The sequence below is a fragment of the Rhinopithecus bieti genome, unplaced genomic scaffold, assembly GCF_001698545.2.
Source record: "Rhinopithecus bieti isolate Rb0 unplaced genomic scaffold, ASM169854v2 scaffold_17667, whole genome shotgun sequence".
NCBI lineage: Eukaryota > Metazoa > Chordata > Mammalia > Primates > Cercopithecidae > Rhinopithecus > Rhinopithecus bieti.
In genome coordinates, this window is record NW_016809668.1 from 942,132 (window position 1) to 962,188 (window position 20,057).

General features: G+C 41.0%; 1 protein-coding gene and 1 pseudogene across 2 annotated transcripts in view; one reads left to right on the top strand and one right to left on the bottom strand.

Moving 5' to 3' along the window:
* ADAMTSL1 (ADAMTS like 1) overlaps positions 1–20,057 on the top strand; it is a 984,547-nt gene that overhangs the window by 772,190 nt on the left and 192,300 nt on the right. For both annotated transcript variants that reach the window (XM_017890108.1, XM_017890110.1), the window contains 2 exons: positions 8,194–8,495; positions 16,855–16,984. In XM_017890108.1, coding sequence (XP_017745597.1) covers positions 8,194–8,495; positions 16,855–16,984 — 432 coding nt within the window. The remainder of the gene's footprint in view (positions 1–8,193; positions 8,496–16,854; positions 16,985–20,057) is intronic.
* Positions 13,332–13,886, bottom strand: LOC108540852 (ras-related protein Rap-1b pseudogene; annotated as a pseudogene).

Genomic DNA, 20,057 nt, shown 5'->3' on the forward strand with positions numbered 1-20,057 from the left:
GTATGCCCTGACAAAGATACAATCCTGCTGGAATCAGAGTAAAAAACAAGTTGATTTTTTATCATACCTCCATGCAGGACAGCTCTGCACAGTGACTAAAAGTGTGGGCCCCAGAGACACAGAGCTTGTGTGTGAATCTTGACCTTGGGAGTCATTTAACCCCATATGCCTCCATTTATCACCTGTGAAGTGAGGATGATAATAATCTCTACCTCATAGGGTTCTTCTGAGGTTTAAGTTAATCTGTGTAAAGTACCTGGTATGCAGGAAGTGCTACGTATATAAAGTGCTGTTATGATTAGGCCTTTTCTAGCATCATTCATTTTCCTAGAGAATCTTTAAGGGAGTTATGATGTCTAATAACCACTTATTACAAATAGAGAAATTGAGGCAGCTGTTGTATCTGCCTCATACATCTTGTATCTAATGGCATTTGAGAGAGAACAACAATATTAACTCAAAACTCAGCTAGTGGGTTCCCAGCTCACACCACCTTACTGCTTTTCTTCGTCTACACTCCTGAGGATCTTTGAAGACTCACTTATAAGCACCATACTTTTGAGTTAGCCCAGAGTTTAAGAGACAAATCTTTATTTAAATAAAAAGAGATTTATGAGGAATTACAAAAATGAGTGAGAAAAGTTCAGAAGCTGCCTGGGTGAAAAAGCAACCTCTCTCTACTCTCAGTTAAATATACTTGATCTCCATACACAGAGACAGCAGAATCAATAATAAACTCAAGATCAGATAGAGCCATTTTTATGTAGTCATTAGAAAAGCCTTGATTGCAAACCAAGAAGTTCTAAATTTATCAGCCCCTCCCTCTGTCACCACAGTTGCTCATTCTGTAGCTACTTTCAGAAAGCTAAATCTGAACTGTTGCTTAGCAGAGCCCTAGAGAGTGACAAAGACAAATTAATGGGATCCTTGTGTGCCAAAATAAAGTATGCACCCTGTCACCACCAATATATGTTAAGTCCATTAAGGTCATTTTTAATGAACTGAACTTTTCATTGGAAAGCTTTGCCAAACGTGTTGAATTAAGGGAAAGAAACCTTCACAAAATTACAAGATAAACTAATTTCATTCCATGTAAAGAAGAAATGGTACATGAAAAGTATTGGTTTCCAATATTTTAAATCTTTATCAAAGCCAGGGAAAATGATAGGCATTTAAACTACATTCCAATATTAAGCTGAGAACTACAAATGCAGTGATAGCATTGTAAGCTGTGATGGCATCTGAGTCCCTGGGATGTGGCCTTTTAAGCAGACTATTTTCAAGGAAAAGCAAAGCAAATGTTCAAATCCCGTTCTGTTCATTTAGGTCAGAAAAGCAAAGAGAAAGAAAGATGATCCGAAACAAGTGTCATATCCTCACTTTTCATTTCTGAAAAGAATAATTTGGCTTTATTTGTATCTGCTACGTGTAGTGAGTAGTCTTTCTTCCTTTTTTCCCAAAATTGTATGGATGTTGGGTTTTAAAAAGTAGATAAAAAAGACAAAAGTTCTACCTTGGGTTTCTCTAACCTAGGAAAAGTTCCAAAGTGCTCCAGCGCTTCACTGTTGAGTAGCTGATGGTATGATAAGGCAGTGTTTGACCAGAGTCCTGTAAAAATTATTGAAGTCAGCATCTGTCTCAAAGCTGCCCCTTAGTATTTTATTCTTCTAAATGACATTTTATTGATATTTCACTGAAGTGTGATAGACACAGAATTTCAACTTACCTCAAGCTACATAACTACCTAACAACCCATCAAGATGAAATTCAGCAGGCATATACTGCCCAAGTATGGCTATAAGAAATATAAATGAATAAGCCCACAATAGCTGCTTAGTTTGGGTATAGTAACTCTAAGCTTTTCCTGCTGTAGGAGTTTCTTATGGTTTCTATAGCCATATGAAACTCCTATAGTAGGAAGAGGTTTGTATTTCCTCATGTGAAATGCCTAGAACAGAAAAGTATGACTTAGTTTCTTAGAGTCTTTTGGCTGTTGCTTCTTTATCTAGCTTGGTTTCAGTCTTTGGCCCTAAGAATAAGCACAGTACCAAGTCAATCATAACATTAACTCTTATCCTTCTGTTTATCAATCCATTTATTTCTTTGAAAAATTATTTATTGAGCTCCTATTATGTGAAGTTCTACCTTCATAGAGATTTGGTCAAGTGAGGGGGACAATTATTACATAAAGATTTGCATTGTGATTATCAAAGACTGGTAGCTATTTTAAGAAAATGGAAAGATGCTCAAAGAGGTTAATAGGGGACCTATTAGGCCTGAGGGTCAGTGCAGTAGTCTGTTCTCACATTGCTATAAAGAACTATCTGAGACTTGCCACTTTATAAGTAAAAGAGGTTTCATTGACTCACAGTTCCACAGGCTGTGCAGGAAGCATAGCTAGGGAGGTCTCAGGAAACTTATAATCATGGTAGAAGGAGAAGGGGAAGCAGGCACATCTTACATGGCTGGACAAGGAGGAAGAGGGCAAAGGAGGAAATGCTACACACTTTTAAACAACCAGGTCTCGTGAGAACTCGCTCACCATCATGAGAACAGCAAGGGGGAAATCTCTCCCCATGATGCAATCACCTCCCCCAGGCCCCTCCTCCAACACTGGGGATTATAATTTGACAGGAGATTTGGGCAAGGACACAAATCTAAACCATATTACCCTGCCCCTGGCCCCTCCCAAATCTCATGCCCTTCTCATATTGCAAAATACAACCATCCCTTCTCAACAGTCTCCCAATTCTTACTTCAGCGTTAACTCAAAAGTTCATAGTCCAAATTCTCATCTGAGACAAGGCAAGTCCGTTCTTCCTATGAGCCTGTAAAATAAAAAACAAGTTAGTTACTTCCAAGATACAATGGAGGTACAGGCATTAGGTAAATATACCCATTCCAAAAGGGATAAATCAGCCAAAACAAAGGGGCTACAGACCCCATGCAAGTCAGAAACCCAGCAGGGCAGTCATTAAATCTTAAAGCTCCAAAATGATCTGTGGCTCCATGTCTCACATCTAGGCTGATGCAAGGGGTGGGCTCCAAAGGCCTTGGGTATCTCCACCCCTGTGAAGTTGAGTGCCTGCAGCTTTTCTAGGTTCATGGTGCAAGCTGTCAGTGGATCTACGATTCTGGGGTCTGGAGGATGATGGCCCTCTTCTCACAGCTCCACTGGGATTCTGTGTGGGGCCTTCAATCCCACATTTCCCCTCCATGCTGTTCTAGTAGAGGTTCTCCATGAGGTCTCTGTTCCTGCGACAGACTTCTGCCTTGACTCCCAAGCATTTCTATACATCCTCTGAAATCTAGGTAGAGGCTTCCAAGCTTAAACTCCTGCCCTCTGTGTACCCACAGGTTTAACACTATGTGGAAGCCTCCAAGGCTCATGGCTTGCACCTTCTGGAGCAGATGCCTGAGACATATCTGGCGCTCTTTAAGCCACGGCTGAAGCTGGAGCAGCTGGGACACAGGGAGCAGTGTCCCAAGGTTTTGCAGGGCAGTAGAGCCCTGGGTCTCGCCCATAAAACCATTCTTCCCTCTTAGGCCTCCAGGCCTGTGATAGGAGGGACTGCCACAGCTCTGAAATGCCTTTGAGGCATTTTCTCCATTGTCTTGGTTATTAACATTTGGGAAGGGCTGCTGTGAAGGTCTCTGAAATGCCTTCAAGGCATTTTCCCCATTGTGTTGGCTATTAAGATTTGGCTCCTTTTTACTTATGCCAATTTCTGCAGCTGGCTTGAATTCCTCTCTAGTGCTAGCTAGTATCTGTGGTGACACGAGACTAATCAATGAAGAGTAAGTTGTTTTTGTTTAGCAGTATGTTAATAAAGTGATTATTTATTATTTCAGTGCATGCTTCTAACTCTATAATAGTCACTAATAAACTTTTAAACCACTTAGGGATTTTACAAGTGAATTTTATTGTCACTGTTTTCTATTTCATAAAAGAGACTGGTAATTACTCTAATTCAAGAATACTTTTTTTGTTAATGAAAGGAACAATTAAGCTTGCAAATAGGCCAGCCAGAAGTATACATCATTCATTTGCCAGGTGTGGTTTGTTGTTGTTGTTGATGTTTTAATTTCCTGAAAGGAAAGACTAAATACAGAATTCATGTCAGTTACTTCTGAAGTTTTCACCCATCTTTTAAAGAACTCATTTGTCAAACTGTTCTTCATTCATCCAACAGTAGTGGTGCTAACAAAAAGAATTTTTTTTTTTTTTGAGTCAGAGTCTCACTCTGTCACCCATGCTGGAGTGTGGTGGCGCGATCTTGGCTCACTGCAACCTCTGCCTCCTGGGCCCAAGCAATTCTCCTGCCTCAGCCTTCCGAGTAGCTGGGATTACAGGCGCCCGCCACCATGCCCGGCTAATTTTTGTATTTTTGTAGAGACAGGGTTTCACCATGTTGGCCAGGCTGGTCTCGAACTCCTGACCTCAGGTGATCTGCCTGCCTCGGCCTCCCAAAATGCTGGAATTAAGGCGTGAGCGCCCGGCCAACAAAAAGAATTTTAAACTTCCCAAATTTTAACCTTTTATTGTCCATTTTACATGAAAGTGATTAACATAGTGATTTAAAAACAAAAATTTTCCCTCTATTTTAAAGATCCCTCTTTAAAGCTTCTAGCTCAGCAAGTGCTGTTCAGGATGAGACTTCTAAACATTAGAATTAAACCTCCTAACTCGCTTGCCTGCCCTCTCACTGACCTCGCTTCCTCCCACTTGTGGCCAGAAAACTCAAAATAGTAAATACGGAGTTGGGAGATCTAGGGACTTGGGGAAAAGCCTCCTATGAAAAACAGTTATTATTCATTTGGCCATTTGCACTCTCAGATATTTTTCTTTTGAAACATAATCTCCTGCCTTCAGTAAGAGAGATTATATTATATCATACACTGTATGCACTAGAGAAATTAAGATGACTGCCAAAGGACAGCACCACTTAAAAACCAAATTGTTTTTAATTGGTGTGAACTCGATGAAGACCTAAGGATAGTGGATTGGGAGATAAGCCAGTGAGGCTGTTTCACATTTGATAAAACTCTCATTTGGGAGACATAAAACAGACGTTTATTGTTTTTGCTATTAACCCTAAATGTCTAGATAGTAAAAAATTACACACGTGTGCATGCGCACATATATATGTATGTGTGTATATATATATGTGTGTGCATGTGTATATATGTTTTAATTGAAGCATGATGCCTTAAAATGAGTTTCAACCATTGCAACAAGTTCATGGGGCTTCAGTAGAATGGCCTTTCTGTTTTATGTGCTTTCGGTGTATCTTCTTAGTTCTGGAATGACATCGAATACGAAGTCATTCATATTATAGACAAGCAGAGCTAAGGGTCTAGTTTGTGCATCATTTATATTCTAGATCTTATCTGGGGTTCACTTAGAAAACACCAATCAAGTTGGCTACTTGTCATATTCCATAAGCTTATATATGTGAAAAGAGATGGAAACTAAGACCTAAAATAAGTTTGAGGATTATCTATGGATCTCAATGTGTTTGTATGTTTTTTCCTATAGCAGGAGTTGGAAAGTCCACCGGCCAAATCAAGACCCTTCCATCACCATCCCATCACCTCCTTTTTAAAACTAAAGTTTTATTGGAACACAGCCACACTAATTTGTTTACATATTTCATTCCACAATGGCAGAGTTGAGTAGTTGCAACAGAGTTCACACAGTGTGCAAAATCTAAAATATTTTCAATCTGGCCCTTTACAGAAAAAGCTTGCCAGCCCTTGCCTTGTTATAATGGTTCCTAAAGAGGGCTCTTTATAAGCAACAGAACCATAATTCTTATTGCATAGAAAAAGCTTGTAGGGTGCAGTTGTTCTTGAGATCTTGCCATCTTTCTGATTCGAAAACAAAATTTGGTACCACACTATTAAAGAAGTGTTATTCATCACACCGTTGTCAAAGTTGGCAGGCTAATCATATGCTTTTGTGCCTTTCTTACACACAAAATAGTTTAGCATGCATTTTCCTTTGTGTCTGCACCTGTGTGGCAAAATTCGGTGCTTGTGTATCTGTTATGATTCTTGTCACAGGAGCCAGGCAGGTGGATGTGGATGTGTAATAAAAGGGTTAAAACGATTTTGCTGGCAGCTTTTGGTTTTATGTTCCTAAAAAGCTCCTGCCAGGGCATTATTTAAAGCAAGAAGACTTTTTAATATTTTAGAATACCATTTTTTTCCAAGTTCTCTACATGCAAAAGTGGAACAAAGAAGTCAAAAGGTGAGAGGGAGGTGAAATTGTGATGAGATTTTCTTGGGATAATTCTGGGTGGCCATTCTACCCTCATTCACCTTCCTGACAAGGCTATATGGGGACCTTTGTTCTCTCCTAGTGGATGACTCTTCAAAGGTAGCTGGGGTCGGGCCTTTCTCAAAGAGTCTCTTGCCATGCCTCAGAGCACTGAGTGCTATTTTGGGGGAAGTCTTATCTTCTGAGCAGACCACCCCTGTTCCACATGAAGCCCAGGCTCAGGTCCAGGCCACATGTTTGTTGTGTTCCTTCCAGTTTGAAAACTTGGATCAGTTTGCTGTTAGAATTTCAATTTCCCTGAACCCGATATGAGCCATTTGCACTTGCTAGCATCTAATGCTATAACCTTCTTATCAGATCTTTCATTGTCTGCCAAATTCAAGGTTAAGGAGCCAGGTTTGCATGCCTCCTCAGCATGACTCCCTATGAGAAAGCAATAGGATCATGGAAAAAATGAAAATAAAAAATCATCCCAAAGTTTTGTCTGAATTATACTAACTTTTGAAACTATTCGTGGTTCCTTCTAGGCTTTTTTTTTTTTTTTTTTTTTTTTTTCTTAGGTCCCTCTCAAGGTCATTATAGTTATGGTCATGGTTGATTAATGAAGGTGGGAGGACATTTTGGAGATTTGGGTATTTTCTACATTCTAGAGAAAAACTCAGAAGTTCTTACTAATGTAGCTTGTTTTAGGGGACTGGGTGTGAGGATGTTGAGCACACTTGTCTGAATGCAAAACCTCTCATTTACAGTGGTATGCCTGTGGATTTACATTTGTAGCACAGCTTTTCTCTATGATATAAAAAGAATTGGAGCTCAGGCTAATTCAAAGAATGTGTGAGGAACAAGACTTTGCACCATTCTTGGAAACTTACACACAAAAATACCTTCTTATACATATAAATAAATCTCGGGAAGCATATTGAACAAAGAAAGTTATAGAATATGAGACCCAGACTATTAAAAAAAAAAAAAACTTCCTTAAATATCTCCAAGGGCTTATTTTGTTATCAGTATCAGTCTGCTATAAGAATAGCCAGCCACTTGCAAGAGGCACAAGTGCTGGTGTCACAGGGCAAACCCCAAAACTGAGGTCCAGCCTTGGTGGGACCTCATGGGTTCTTGGCTTCATGCAAGAAGGAATTCAAGAGCTAGCTGACAGAGCAAAGTGAAAGCAAATTTATTCAAGTCAAGTAATAAAAGGGTGGCTACTCCATAGGCAGGGCAGCCCTGGGGGCTGCTGATTGGCTATTTTTATGGTTATTTCTTGATCATATGCTAAACTAGGGGTAGATTATTCATGAGTTTTCCAGGAGAGGAATGGAGAATTCCTGGAATTGAGGATCCTCCCCTTTTCAGACCATATAGGGTAACCTCCAGACATTGCTATGGCATTTGTAAACTGCTGTGGCACTGGTGGGAGTGTCTTTTTAGTATGCTAATATATTATAATTAGTGTATAATGAGCAATGAGGACAACCAGAGGTTGCTTTCGTTGCCATCTTGGTTTGACAGGATCTGGCCGTCTTCTTTCCAGCATCCTATTTTCCTAGTGGGGTCTTGTAAAACAAATTCCTATCTCACTGGAATTTAGAGCGAGGAGAAGAAACCACCAATTCCCTGCTTGGAGGAGCTTCCACTGTGGGTACAAAGCAGGGAGCAAGCAGGTGGTCTCTGGAATGTCTTGCAGCTGGGAGTTCATGTGACCTTCATGAAGCAAGCAACCCAGAAACAGTGGCAAAATCGCTTATGAACTAAACTGAAGCACCATCACTGGACAGGGTGGAGGAGCCCTGAGCACCCCTGGGACAGTTCTGGGCAGTGGAGGCAGGTGGGATGCAGCCCCTCACAACCCCCATAGCCTCCTGCCTGGGGCTTCTCATCCTGTTCTCTTGTTTGCTTGCTGACTGCAGGTTCATCCCAGAGGCCTGGTCGGCCTGCACAGTCACCTGTGGTGTGGGGACCCAGGTGCGAATAGTCAGGTGCCAGGTGCTCCTGTCTTTCTCTCAGTCCGTGGCTGACCTGCCTGTTGATGAGTGTGAAGGGCCCAAGCCAGCATCCCAGCGTGCCTGTTATGCAGGGCCATGCAGTGGGGAAATTCCTGAGTTCAGCCCAGACGAGACAGATGGGCTCTTCGGTGGCCTGCAGGATTTCGACGAGCTGTATGACTGGGAGTATGAGGGGTTCACCAAGTGCTCCGAGTCCTGTGGAGGAGGTAAGAAAGGGGACTCTGGCTCAGATCCCCGCCAACTTCTTGCTCTTTTTCTCTCTCTTCTCTTCCTGCATGCAGCTGGGTCATGTGACTGCCTCAAATCCAAAAATGGTAAGTAGGACTAGGAGGGGAGGCAGCCATTCTAAATGTAAAGCACACTGAATGAAACACAGATGTATTTCTTTCTTGGCTCCAGTGGCTCTCAGACTGTCAGCTGTGAGTGGCCAGTACAACAAATGCTTTGGCTTTCAGTTGTCATTCTGATGTCTTGCGACATATCTTCGTGTATCTGGCTGAGAAACACAGTTGACACTGACCTGGCAGTGCTCTCAACATTGTTTTATTGATCTCTGCCCTTGCCTCAGTGCATGCCATGTGAACCAAGACCTAAGAACTAGTCGGAGTACCTCCAATGTACTCAGCTGATTTCCCAAAGTAATAATCTGTTTACATCTCGAGGAAGGGTGTCTAAAAGGTAACTGATACGGTGGTTACCTGGAGCTGGAAAGGAGTTTAAAGATCAAAGTCTGACCCCATCCCCATCTTACAGATGAGAAAACTAAGAGTCAGAGGAACAAAGTGATTTGTTCAAGATCGTACAGCTGGTGAGCAACAGAGCTGGGAGTAGGACAAAGCATTCCTTTCTCTGTCTAGTGTCTTTCCATCATACCATACTTCTTTAAGCACCTAGAGAATTCTGGAAGCTTTCTCATTATGAGTATTAGTTAACTCATGTTAAATGTTTCCACATATATCCACCTGGTTCTCCTTGGTACATTCAATGGTGATAGAACAGTAGATTCAGTGACTCTTTCAGATGTTATGAACAGGATTGTAGTGGCAGAGGAGGGCATTGAAATCAACAATTGATTCTTCAAGATTACAATCTTTCTTCTCGCTCTAAAAATATGGTAGATTCATATTGACACCATCTCCTATGTCTAATCCCAAGAGAGATTTTAATAGATGAGGAAGTGCCAGATCTTTCCCTGGCTATCAGTAACCCCTTTGGGCATGCTGAGATTCTGTTTTCTCAGCAAAGATTCTCAATAGTCGGAGGAAAAAAGTACTAAAATGATTTCCCAAAACTGTTTTCTAAACCATGACATTTTAGAAACTTTGAAAATGCGTCTCTTGTCGTGATTGAGAACATAAGAATAAATGTGCCACACTGTTCACATGTAGTTGAAAAGGAATGAATAGTGGAACAAGTACTAGCAAAGAATCAATTTTCTCCAGCAGGTCTTTTGTAAGCGTTTAATAGTCCTGACCTTGAGGTTCTTGTTTGTTTCCACGTCTTCCAGTTTCAAACCCTGGAATTCTGAAGTGTTTTAATGGAGAGCCCTGGTATGTTAAAACCTAAATTCTTATGTTAAAACAAATGATTCTGGAAGACAGTTTCCTGGAACTCAGTGAATGTAACTGTGTTCATTTGGGACTCTTCACTCACTTTGAGGACATCTTTTCTTTCACGCTTAATGAGAGCGAAGTGTTAAATAAGCTTTGGTGATCTCTGGAGCCTGGGCAGGAGCTGAGAGATCAGGTAGAAAGGCTGTTAGCCAGTGGCTACAGTTGCTTCTTTCCAACATAACAGATGACTCAGAATTCAGATGGTTGTGCTTTCATCCCCAATTTCCATGATCACCTGAATTGAATGATCATTATTTCTAGTCTAAAACAAATGTGCTTTAAAACATTATTTATGGTCTCTCAGTTATGGTTCTCAGTTACAAGTCAAGCCTGAAACTTTATGAACAGATGGAAAAAATAGATGCAGTAATGGAATATATAAATAACCAGATACCTTTTTCTTTAAGAGTCTAACCATTCTGCTGACCAACCAAGGGTATAAAATTTGAAGTGTCGAGTGTATGTGGAATGTATTTAATTTAAAATGTTTTCAGAAGATATTGATTTAGAAATAAGACTTGGATGTTTGAGATACAATTGATCTCTACCTATAGAAATGAAGTGTTTTTATATAACATAAATTGTACATCCTTTATATTCAAGGCAGGGTATGTTACTGAAATTTCTTGGGTCTTTAAATGTCAACAACGGAACACACTTATCTTCAGTTATGTCACTGTGCCAAGGTAATATATTTATGCCTAAAATGTGAGAGTTGAAAATTCCAAAGTGATGAAAATATGCTTGGGTTATATGGTCCATATGATGCCCATATGCACTAAAAAATTATTTTGATATATAGGACATGTATATTTTTCAAGTCTTTGTTTGGCAGTAAGATTTTACTGTGTTATCAACTTTGATGTTTCACCAAGATGTAACCCACAAGGTAATATATATTTTTAATTATTTCTGCTGAAGCCAACAAAAAATGTGCAGGATTAATAAATAGATTTTAAATCAATTTTGGGTTGTAGGGCCGGTCAGGCTAATTTTATTGTTTTTGTAATCTCAAGAGATGAAATTGGATAGACATAAAAGTAACCTTTCACCTAGCAGAGGTAGCAACCAGAAGGAACTAGTTAGTATTTAGTCTGTAGTTGGTGGCTGCGTTTCCCTGAGCTGTCATCAAATATCATGTAACAATTATGCTATTCTGGGAGATATAAACACTGAAAATCCCATTTTCTGGAAGATCGCATGCGAGCCTAACCTGCTCAGATCTGTATCCTGTGTCCCACTATCACCTCCTTGTTAGATTTTAATTTCCCACATGTGAACTGTAGGTGTTATCAAGGAAAGCAACTCTGAGCCCGATCAGCTTTATTGTATTGAACTCCTAGACAGTAAAATCCACATTAAAATCTACCTGGGGGAAAGCTTGACATTGACTTCAGCAAAAATGGAAGACGAAGCCTTGTACCTGTTGTTCCCCTTTTCTTACAAGTCCTCTCTCCTTTTTGCTTCTGTCAAGAAAAGAAAACCCAGAATCATCAACTACTGTGCTTAAACATGTTCTCTGTCGGTTTACAATGTCCTCCTAAGAGCATGTATTAGCTGTTTTGGAAAGAGCACAAACTTGATGAGCTAACTTCTCACGTCGTGCCTGCCTCCCATGGGCCAACTCTACTGTGAACTCTAAGGTGAAACCCTCAGAATTTTTCCCTCCTCCAGCTTCCCACACTCCCAGTTCCAGGGCGGCTCCCTCACTCCAGGTTCATCCTCCCCAGGCATCCCATTCCCACCTCCCCTCAGCCTCAATTGCATGCTGTGCTTAGAATGCCCTGCCCTTTAGCCATTGCATTTGTTCATCCTACAAAAATGTATTGAGTGTTGACCACAGGGCTGACCCCAGATACTACTTAATTATGACAGAACTTCTGTCCTTAGCTTCACCCACCACCCTGGGCTCCACCTAAGAAGGATGAGGCAGCTGGTCCCCGTGACAACAGAGATTGAACGCACAGAGCTGGGGAGGCCTAGTGCCTTGTTTTAGAATACTTTAGATTAGAATTTACTACATTCTCTGGAATGCTTCTTAGTCTCAGCACTTCATTACCCCATGAGTTATTTTAATTTCTGAGCTATGATTATTGGTTTAGGGTAATGTAAATTTGTGTTTGACAAACCTAAGGGAGATTATTGGTGTCTTTCTAGAAAGGTAGCACTTACTTTCCCCATTCCTTGCAGTCTTAGAAGGGCCTAAGCTCTTTTTTTTTTACAAAATGGGACCACTTTAATTAAGGCTTTTAGTTTACATTTGGCCACCTCAAAGTAGTTGTAACATTAGGGTGCTCAGTTTAAATATTGTGGCTCACTGTTGGATAGACACAATCTTTACATCCAAACATTAATGCATACAAAGCAACAAGGCATTGTTCAATAAAACAGCAATAGTTACTGCAAATTAGGCCTTGTGACCAATTACATATGATTAAAATTACTTCCCACATTCACATCCACAGTACTCGTCCACCATTTAACATCTCAACCAAAATGTTACACGTAAAACAATCACTAACAGGCAAAAATACTAAACCTGTATATTTGGGATTGCAAATACACTTATGCATGAGCAAGGAAGCAATTCACAGTGATAATCCACAGCTGCAGAAGCCTGAAAATGATTTGTAAAAATTGTTAAATCATTAAAAAATTGTTTGAAAATATACACTTCTTGTTGTAGACACCCACTGTACATATAACTATAAACATTGTTCCTTATATAAACAAAAAAGGAAACATATAATAAGAAATTTGAAAAGTCTGGACGTTTCCTTCCCAACAGATATTAAAGGCAGTGTCTTTAAGACATTATACTGAAAGGACTATCGTATTTTAAAGACAAGATCACTGTCTCCATAGGTTTTTTAAAAAATTTAAAAAACTGTATAGCTGTATTAATCAAAGCACTTATTTTGTACAATAATAATGACCTTAAATTTCTTTTAACAAAAACTACAATAAACTACAAGTATCAAAGAAGCAAAGTTATCTGGAGTAGTCCACATAGGAGCTCTTTGGACTTTCTTTTATTATGCTACAATAGTGGTGCTTTTAGGATTTATATTATTGTACTCTCCTATACAAAGTATGAGGCAGGGGTAGGGTATTCAGTACACCATTTTCATACGTATACAACATTAGTGGATGAAGAATGTCTCTTAGCAGTAATAACGGATGTAGCCTCTGCTTTTACCAGCTGCATACTCTAGGACTATTATATAAGGAAAAATCTCTCTTGTGATACTGGAAAGTGATGAGAATGTGCAAACTGATATAGTAGCTTTCATCCGCCTCTTGAGGGGTTCCACCACAGGAAAGTCCATTTAAGATGTTGCTCTGGTTTAACAAAGTTGGAATGCTGGCACTGCTGAATTGGGCAACAGTTCTTCAGACCTCACTCAGAGCTGCAATGCATTTAGTACATTAAAGCAGCTGACATGAGGACTTTTCGCGAGCCTTCCCAGGCACTAGAGTTTTTCTGTTAATTTGCCACACTAGGTCATAAAAGATCTCATTAACATTTATTTTTTATTTTGTAGAAGAATCTAAGAATGGACAGTTGTTCCATTGTCTGGCTAGATTTCAACCTTGTTCCTTCCCTACAACTCTTTCATCTTCCAAGTCATCCTTATTACCAACAAGAATCATTGGAACATCATCAGTGTCTTTAACTCGAAGAATCTGTTCTCTCAAGTCTTGCAAATCATTAAATATGGGCTGTGCTGTGATGGAATAAACTAATGCAAAGCCTTGTCCATTTCTCATGTACAAATCCCTCCTTGCTATAAACTGTTCCATTCCTGCAGTATCCAAGATTTCAAGCCTATACTGTTGTGCATCTACTTCAACTTGCTTTCTATAAGAATCTTCTATCATAGGATCGTATTTTTCAACAAAAATTCCTTGAACAAATTGTAGAGTCAAAGCAGACTTTCCAACGCCTCCTGAGCCAAGAATGACTAACTTATACTCATGCATGATGCAAACTTGTAGAAACCTAGTACTTCTCACACTGTCACCGGGTTCCCGCAGCCAGTATCACTCCCACGCTCCCTCCGGATTGCTACTCTCGACTCCACAGCAGTCCTGCCGCTGCCGCCGCCACTCCGGCTGGTTTACACACCTGACTCTGGGCGCGGTTTGGCGATGTCCAGAAGGGCCTAAGTTCTATCAAGAAGGAGTTCACAAAGTGGAAACACAGGTCACATTACTCACACACCTGATACAGTCACTTTCAAGTAAAGCATGTGACAAGCCCATGGCCCACTTCCTGCCTCAGGATCGTTGACCCAATTTCATAAGGTTTTCAACAGATGAATAAAGCCAAAATATGTTTTATTTTAGAGTCTCATTTAGAATCTCTTGAATACTACCAAACAGGTAAATGAGTTAAAAATTTAACTTCTAAGATAACCACAGCTCTAGATTCTGCATGGGGTAGCAAGTTACATCCAGTGACTTCTCGTCACTACCTTAATAATGCTAGACTATTCCAGTGGGAAGTATCAGTGATTACATCAACAGTTTCTTATGAAGTGTTTGGCTGTGTCATCATGCCATGAATTTCAAATGGCTCATCCGAGCTGCAACCAGGAGAACACCCTGCAGTCAGCATTACAGAATATAATGGAATAATTTGAATGTCTAATAGAAATCTCAAATGCTCCATCCTGAATTGGCCATGATATATTTAAATTAAATTTTGAAGCTCATAAACAATTTAGAAAAAAGAAAATATAAAGATAACATCACAGCCACAGGGTAAATATTGTGATTCGTTTTTTATTTTTATTTATTTATTTTTGAGACGGCGTTTCGCTCTTCTCACCCAGGCTGGAGTGCAATGGTGTGATCTCAGCTCACTGCAACCTCCACCTCCTAGGTTTAAGCAATTCTCCTGCCTCAGTTTCCCGAGTAGCTGGGATTACAGGTGTGCATCACCACAGCTGGCTAATTTTGTATTTTTAGTAGAGATGAGATTTCACCATTTTGTCCAGGCTGGTCTCGAGCTCCTGAACTCAGGTCATCCGCCCACCCTGGCCTCCCAAAGTGCTGGGATTACAGGCATGAGCCACTGCGCCCGACTTTGTGATTTTTTTTTTTTTTTTTAATGTTTAATTTCTCAGACTTACAAGGAAGAAAGATGATTTGGACTCCGGTTGAGTCATTTTTTAAATGATGGTCTTCCTAAGTGGACTAGATTAATGTCACATCAGCCTAGCAGGTATTAGCCGATGATTGAGCTGATGACTTCTTGGAGAAACACAGGGTATGTAGGAGGAGAGCAGCATGATGGGTCAACTGTACTATACTAGGTAGTGTCTGATGAAGCAATGCAGAAAATAAAGCAAGGCAATATGTGTGTATTTATATATATTGCTAAGTACATGGATAGTCCCAGACTCTGCTATAACTATATATAAATGTCTAGCTATAGATAGGTATCTTTAAATGTAAGTGTCTTTATATACACAGCTATGTATGGCTGAAGGCAAATTAGTGAGAATGTCCTGTCTTGCCTCTTCACTTAAACTGAACTCTGCTGAAATGATTCCAGACAAACGCCTAGGTTATTCCTAAAGATCTCCAGGGAAGTAGATATGACAGCCTCTTCATGTTTTTAAATATTAAGTCTATTGGTCAGTGCTAAGGGCACAGCCATCCTCAGCTTTACCATTTACAGCTGTATGATCTTAAGCAGGTCTTTTCACCCTTCCCAGCCTGTTTTCTTATCTGTAAAATGGGGATAAAAATGCTGCTTACTTTGTGCAATTGTTGATGCATGCCAAGCTCTTAGCCTTGGTACCTGGTTAATAGTGGGCATCCTGTAAATGTTAGCTATTATTATGACTGGGCATCAAAATGAAATGTCTGGTTATTACATTGCTCATTTAAATGTCTCCACAAGGGGGCCAGGTGCAATGGCTCATGCCTGTAATCCCAACACTTTGGGAAGCCGAGGTGGGCAGATCACTTGAGGTCAGGAGTTCAAGACCAGACTGATCAGCATGGTGAAACCCCATCTCTACTAAAAACACAAAAATTAGCCGGCTGTGGTGGCACACACCTGTAATCCCAGCTACTCAGGAGGCTGAGGCAGGAGAATCGCTTGAACCCAGGAGGCAGAAGTTGCAGTGAGCTGAGATCGTGCCACTACACTCCAGCCTGGGCGAGATTCTGCCTTGAAAAACAATTAAAAAATAAAGTAAAATAAAAATAAGCATCTCCCCAAGGGCCCTGCAGACCACCTTGGAGAACTTCCCAGTGTGCCAGTCACTGCTCAAACTGCTGTTTCACTAACACTGAGTCAGGGCATGTGGGTGTCAGTGGAAAGGTTGTTTTCCACGGCTGTGGTTATTATGCATCTTATTCTCTTTCTTTGTTCCAACTTCCAAGGCTGCTGCCTTAGGTCACAAAAGAAATGAACCAGAATCAGAACGAAAAGAGCAAAGACTGGAGTCCTAGATTCAAGACCTCAAGAGCCTAGCAGTTTCCAGAATTCTGGATATAAAACATGACCTTGGGCCTCCCTTCCAAATACAATAAACTCCTATCGATTAAAATACAAGATGTGAAGTTCTTAGGCCCTTTTTTGTCACCCTGTGCTCCTTGTGCATTGAATTATCATGTTCCAGCATTGGTGGCATTAGCCTCGTGGCATTTTTTAACCATTTCAAGAGTCTAGGTAGCAGCCTTTCTTCTGTGGGGGAGTTGCCCTCCTCAAGGAGCATGCTCCCAGAGGCAGCAAGCTTATGAGTACTTTCTCCCAGCTCGAGTGATGCTTGACAAGATTGGCAGTCCCGGGCTTTAAACTGCCATCTCTGACATGCAGCGAGAGTCCTACAGATCACAGGGACCTCCCACCAGCTGCCTTGTCCACACTTCATCACTCCCCCACACACACAGCCACTTTGCACTCTGGCCTGACCGTGTGATTTGTACCCAGGTGTCCAGGAGGCTGTGGTGAGCTGCTTGAACAAACAGACTCAGGAGCCTGCTGATGAGAACCTATGCGTGACCAGCCGCCGACCCCCACAGCTCCTGAAATCCTGCAATTTGGATCCCTGCCCAGCAAGGTAAGGGATGTGTGGCCTGCCCTGCTGTCCAGGGGCACATACAGAACTGGGTGCATCTTTCAGTGGGCAAGACTGAAACACTTATTGTTACTCAGTGTTTTGAAAACCAATTAGCATCAGTTCAAACTTTTAGTCAAATCCACTTAAGTTTAATTGAAACCAGGGTTTTGGAATTCCAGCCCAATCAATGGTCATGCCAGAGTCTGGAAGATACCGTGCATGCACATGAGCCTGTGGCATGGCTGGTAGGTGTGTGTGCCACGCAGTTGCTTTCCCCTAAAGGGAACATGAGGTGACCACAGACTTCATGGGTTCTGCCACCTTTGAGCCTGTGTCCTAAGCATTCACACTACAGTAATGAACTGGTCTGTGAATTGCAAAATATAAGGACCTGAAGCAATTGGGTGGTATAGTTGATCCACTGTGAAATCTATATGCACACAGCATGCAGATTCATTATAGCATGCTCTGGCTGTGTGTGTGTCATTCCACATGCGTAAAATCAATTAGATCATTTCATTGTTCAGCCCTGCCTGGGTCTCATTATTATCCAAACTTGAGTCACAGCCTTGACTGAGTTAATCAATCCAATCACTGCTTCAGTCCGTACAATTTTATGGTGTCTTAAGAAACTTGCCTTCTAGATACTTCTTTTTGAGCAAATCTCATCTATGTGTTTGGAAGGGAGACATTTAAGAACCAAAGCCAGACTTTCAAATCTGCTGATGGAATGAAGAAATGTTGCTGAATAGGGTCAGATCCTAGATAAAAGGGGGAATGCTGATTTCAAATGATAGTTTTTCTCTTTCTGCAAAGTGTGTCATGTAAGAAGCAGTTAATAACTGTATTGTTGTCAGGCATTTACAGTAGTTTGCTGGTCATGCTGACGCACTGCTTGTATTATTTCCCAGCTGGCTAGATTCCTTTCTTTGGGACTTGGAGGGTACAGATCATAGTCCTCCTGCAATCAGATGGAGGCACATCCCATGGTGACACTTCTCCTGCTAGTCACCAGAGTTGTTCTGTATGATGATCTGAATGGTGGACAAGGGCATCCTCTCTTCAAATACAGAAGTTAAGAGGGCAACTCATGCCACATTCTCCAAGTCAACCAGAAAATCAGCCACTGCTTTGGAGAAGCACCCCACCGATGAGAACAGCAGTCAACAAGATAGAGTCCAAGTCAGGTCCAGTACATGAAATCCTGAGTAACCTCCTTTTCTATCCCTGCCCTACCTGGTTCCACATCTCTGTCCTAACTTCACAGCTCTCTAGTTGTTGAGCCTAAGTGCATGGGCAAAGGGCACAAACTTCTATTTGACTACAGTCCTGTCATCTAGGAAGAAGTGGTATCGATTCAGCATGGAAAGCCTGCAAGGTTCTTTGTCAGGCAGCCAAGAGGCCTGGCTTCTCATCCCGCTGTCACCAACTAGCTCTGTAGCATAGGGCAAGGTGTCTGCCCTTTATGTTTCCACATCTGCAAAGTGAACTGGTTGTACATGATGATCTGAGGTCACCATGACTTGCTCACATGTCCCGTGATTCTTTATTTTGGAGGCAGAAGCATTAAACAGCTGCTTCTGCTGTGTGCTAATGATTGCTGTAATTTCTGTTCTGCTTATTTGCCATTATTTGAAAAATATGCAAAAGGGTCTTTCTAACCACATTCCTGTGTTGTAACAACACCCAAATGCTGAGGCAGTGCTGAGGAGTCAGTGCCTGGGACTTGCTTAAAACTGCTGGGACTCGTGGTCCCCAAATCCTTCTCTGAGCAGCAAAAGGAATAAGACATGAGATGTTACTTCTCATTCTCAGAGTACTAACTGTGGTTAAGTTAGATAAGGTTAGGTTATCCTGTGACCCTTTTGTTGACTCACAGGCAAGAACTGTTGTTGAGCTGAATGTATTTGCATTTGCTCCAGATAAACTCAGTTCTCTGATTTCCCAGGAGCCAACTGTCAAGCCAACAGGCAGGACCTCTCACTGGGCACAGCCAGGAGTTTCTTGGGTCGATCATACACGTTTAAACATTTGTAGAAAGTTGCTAATTATAACAATAAAGGGGACCAAATTATAATGGCCTAATCACATCCCAGAGTCAAAATAGATTTTCCTTCTAAAAGTGATATTTGTATGGAGGTTCCTTTCCTGTGGAATATCTCACTCTGACGTTAGAGAAAAATCTCTTCTTCCCTTCTCCTGGTGTTCAATGTATACAGAAGAGAAAATGTGTTTGGTAGGAGCATAATAGTGTGTTGTTTTCCCACACAACCCACAACCTCTGTTCTGTTGGAAGCAATTTAGATCTTTAGTTCACAAGTCCTACCCCACATGGTTCAGCGTTCCCTGTACATTTTTGTGTATCTTCTGATGGGATGTAAGTTTCTAGACCGTGTCCTTTGGGGTCTTGGTCTGTGCTGCTAGGCCTGTGTTTAAAAAAATACCATAGCATTTTCAGTGGGACATAACAAAATGACATTTCAAGTCTTAGCCGCCGGGCCTTTGTCTCTGAGAGGTCACCCCTTGGTTAAGATGAATAGCTTTCCCAGGTAGTCGTTAGTCCCACTGAACACCAGTTAGGAAGCCACTTTTTTTCTTGTATGTGGTCAGAGTTATCAGATCACATGGAGAATACGAAAGGCCCCAGAGGGCAAGTCCAAACTGTTTAGCCGGGCTTTCTAAGGTTAAACTTGACTTCTCTTGACTCTGTGTGATGGCAGGGATTGTTCAGAAGCACATGTCTAACTTTAACCAGGTTTAGGCAGATATATCCTCATACCTGGTTATTCACGACAGGAAGATGTTTTCTTGAGCTGAAAGTATTCTGATTGTTCCAATTTGTATGTTCGTGTGCATGCAGTGCCTACATTTTTTAGAACACTTTTTAAAAATAGTTATTTTCTGTTTGAAGAGTACTAGATTTTAAAGTTCTTGCTATCAGCTTTATGTCTGAATCCTCCTTTCTATATTTCTGACACCTAGTATAATGTTTGACACATAGCAGATGCTTATTAAGTGTTTATTATATAAATGAGTATGAAGGACCAGGGCAAAATTTATAGGTAGCAGTGTT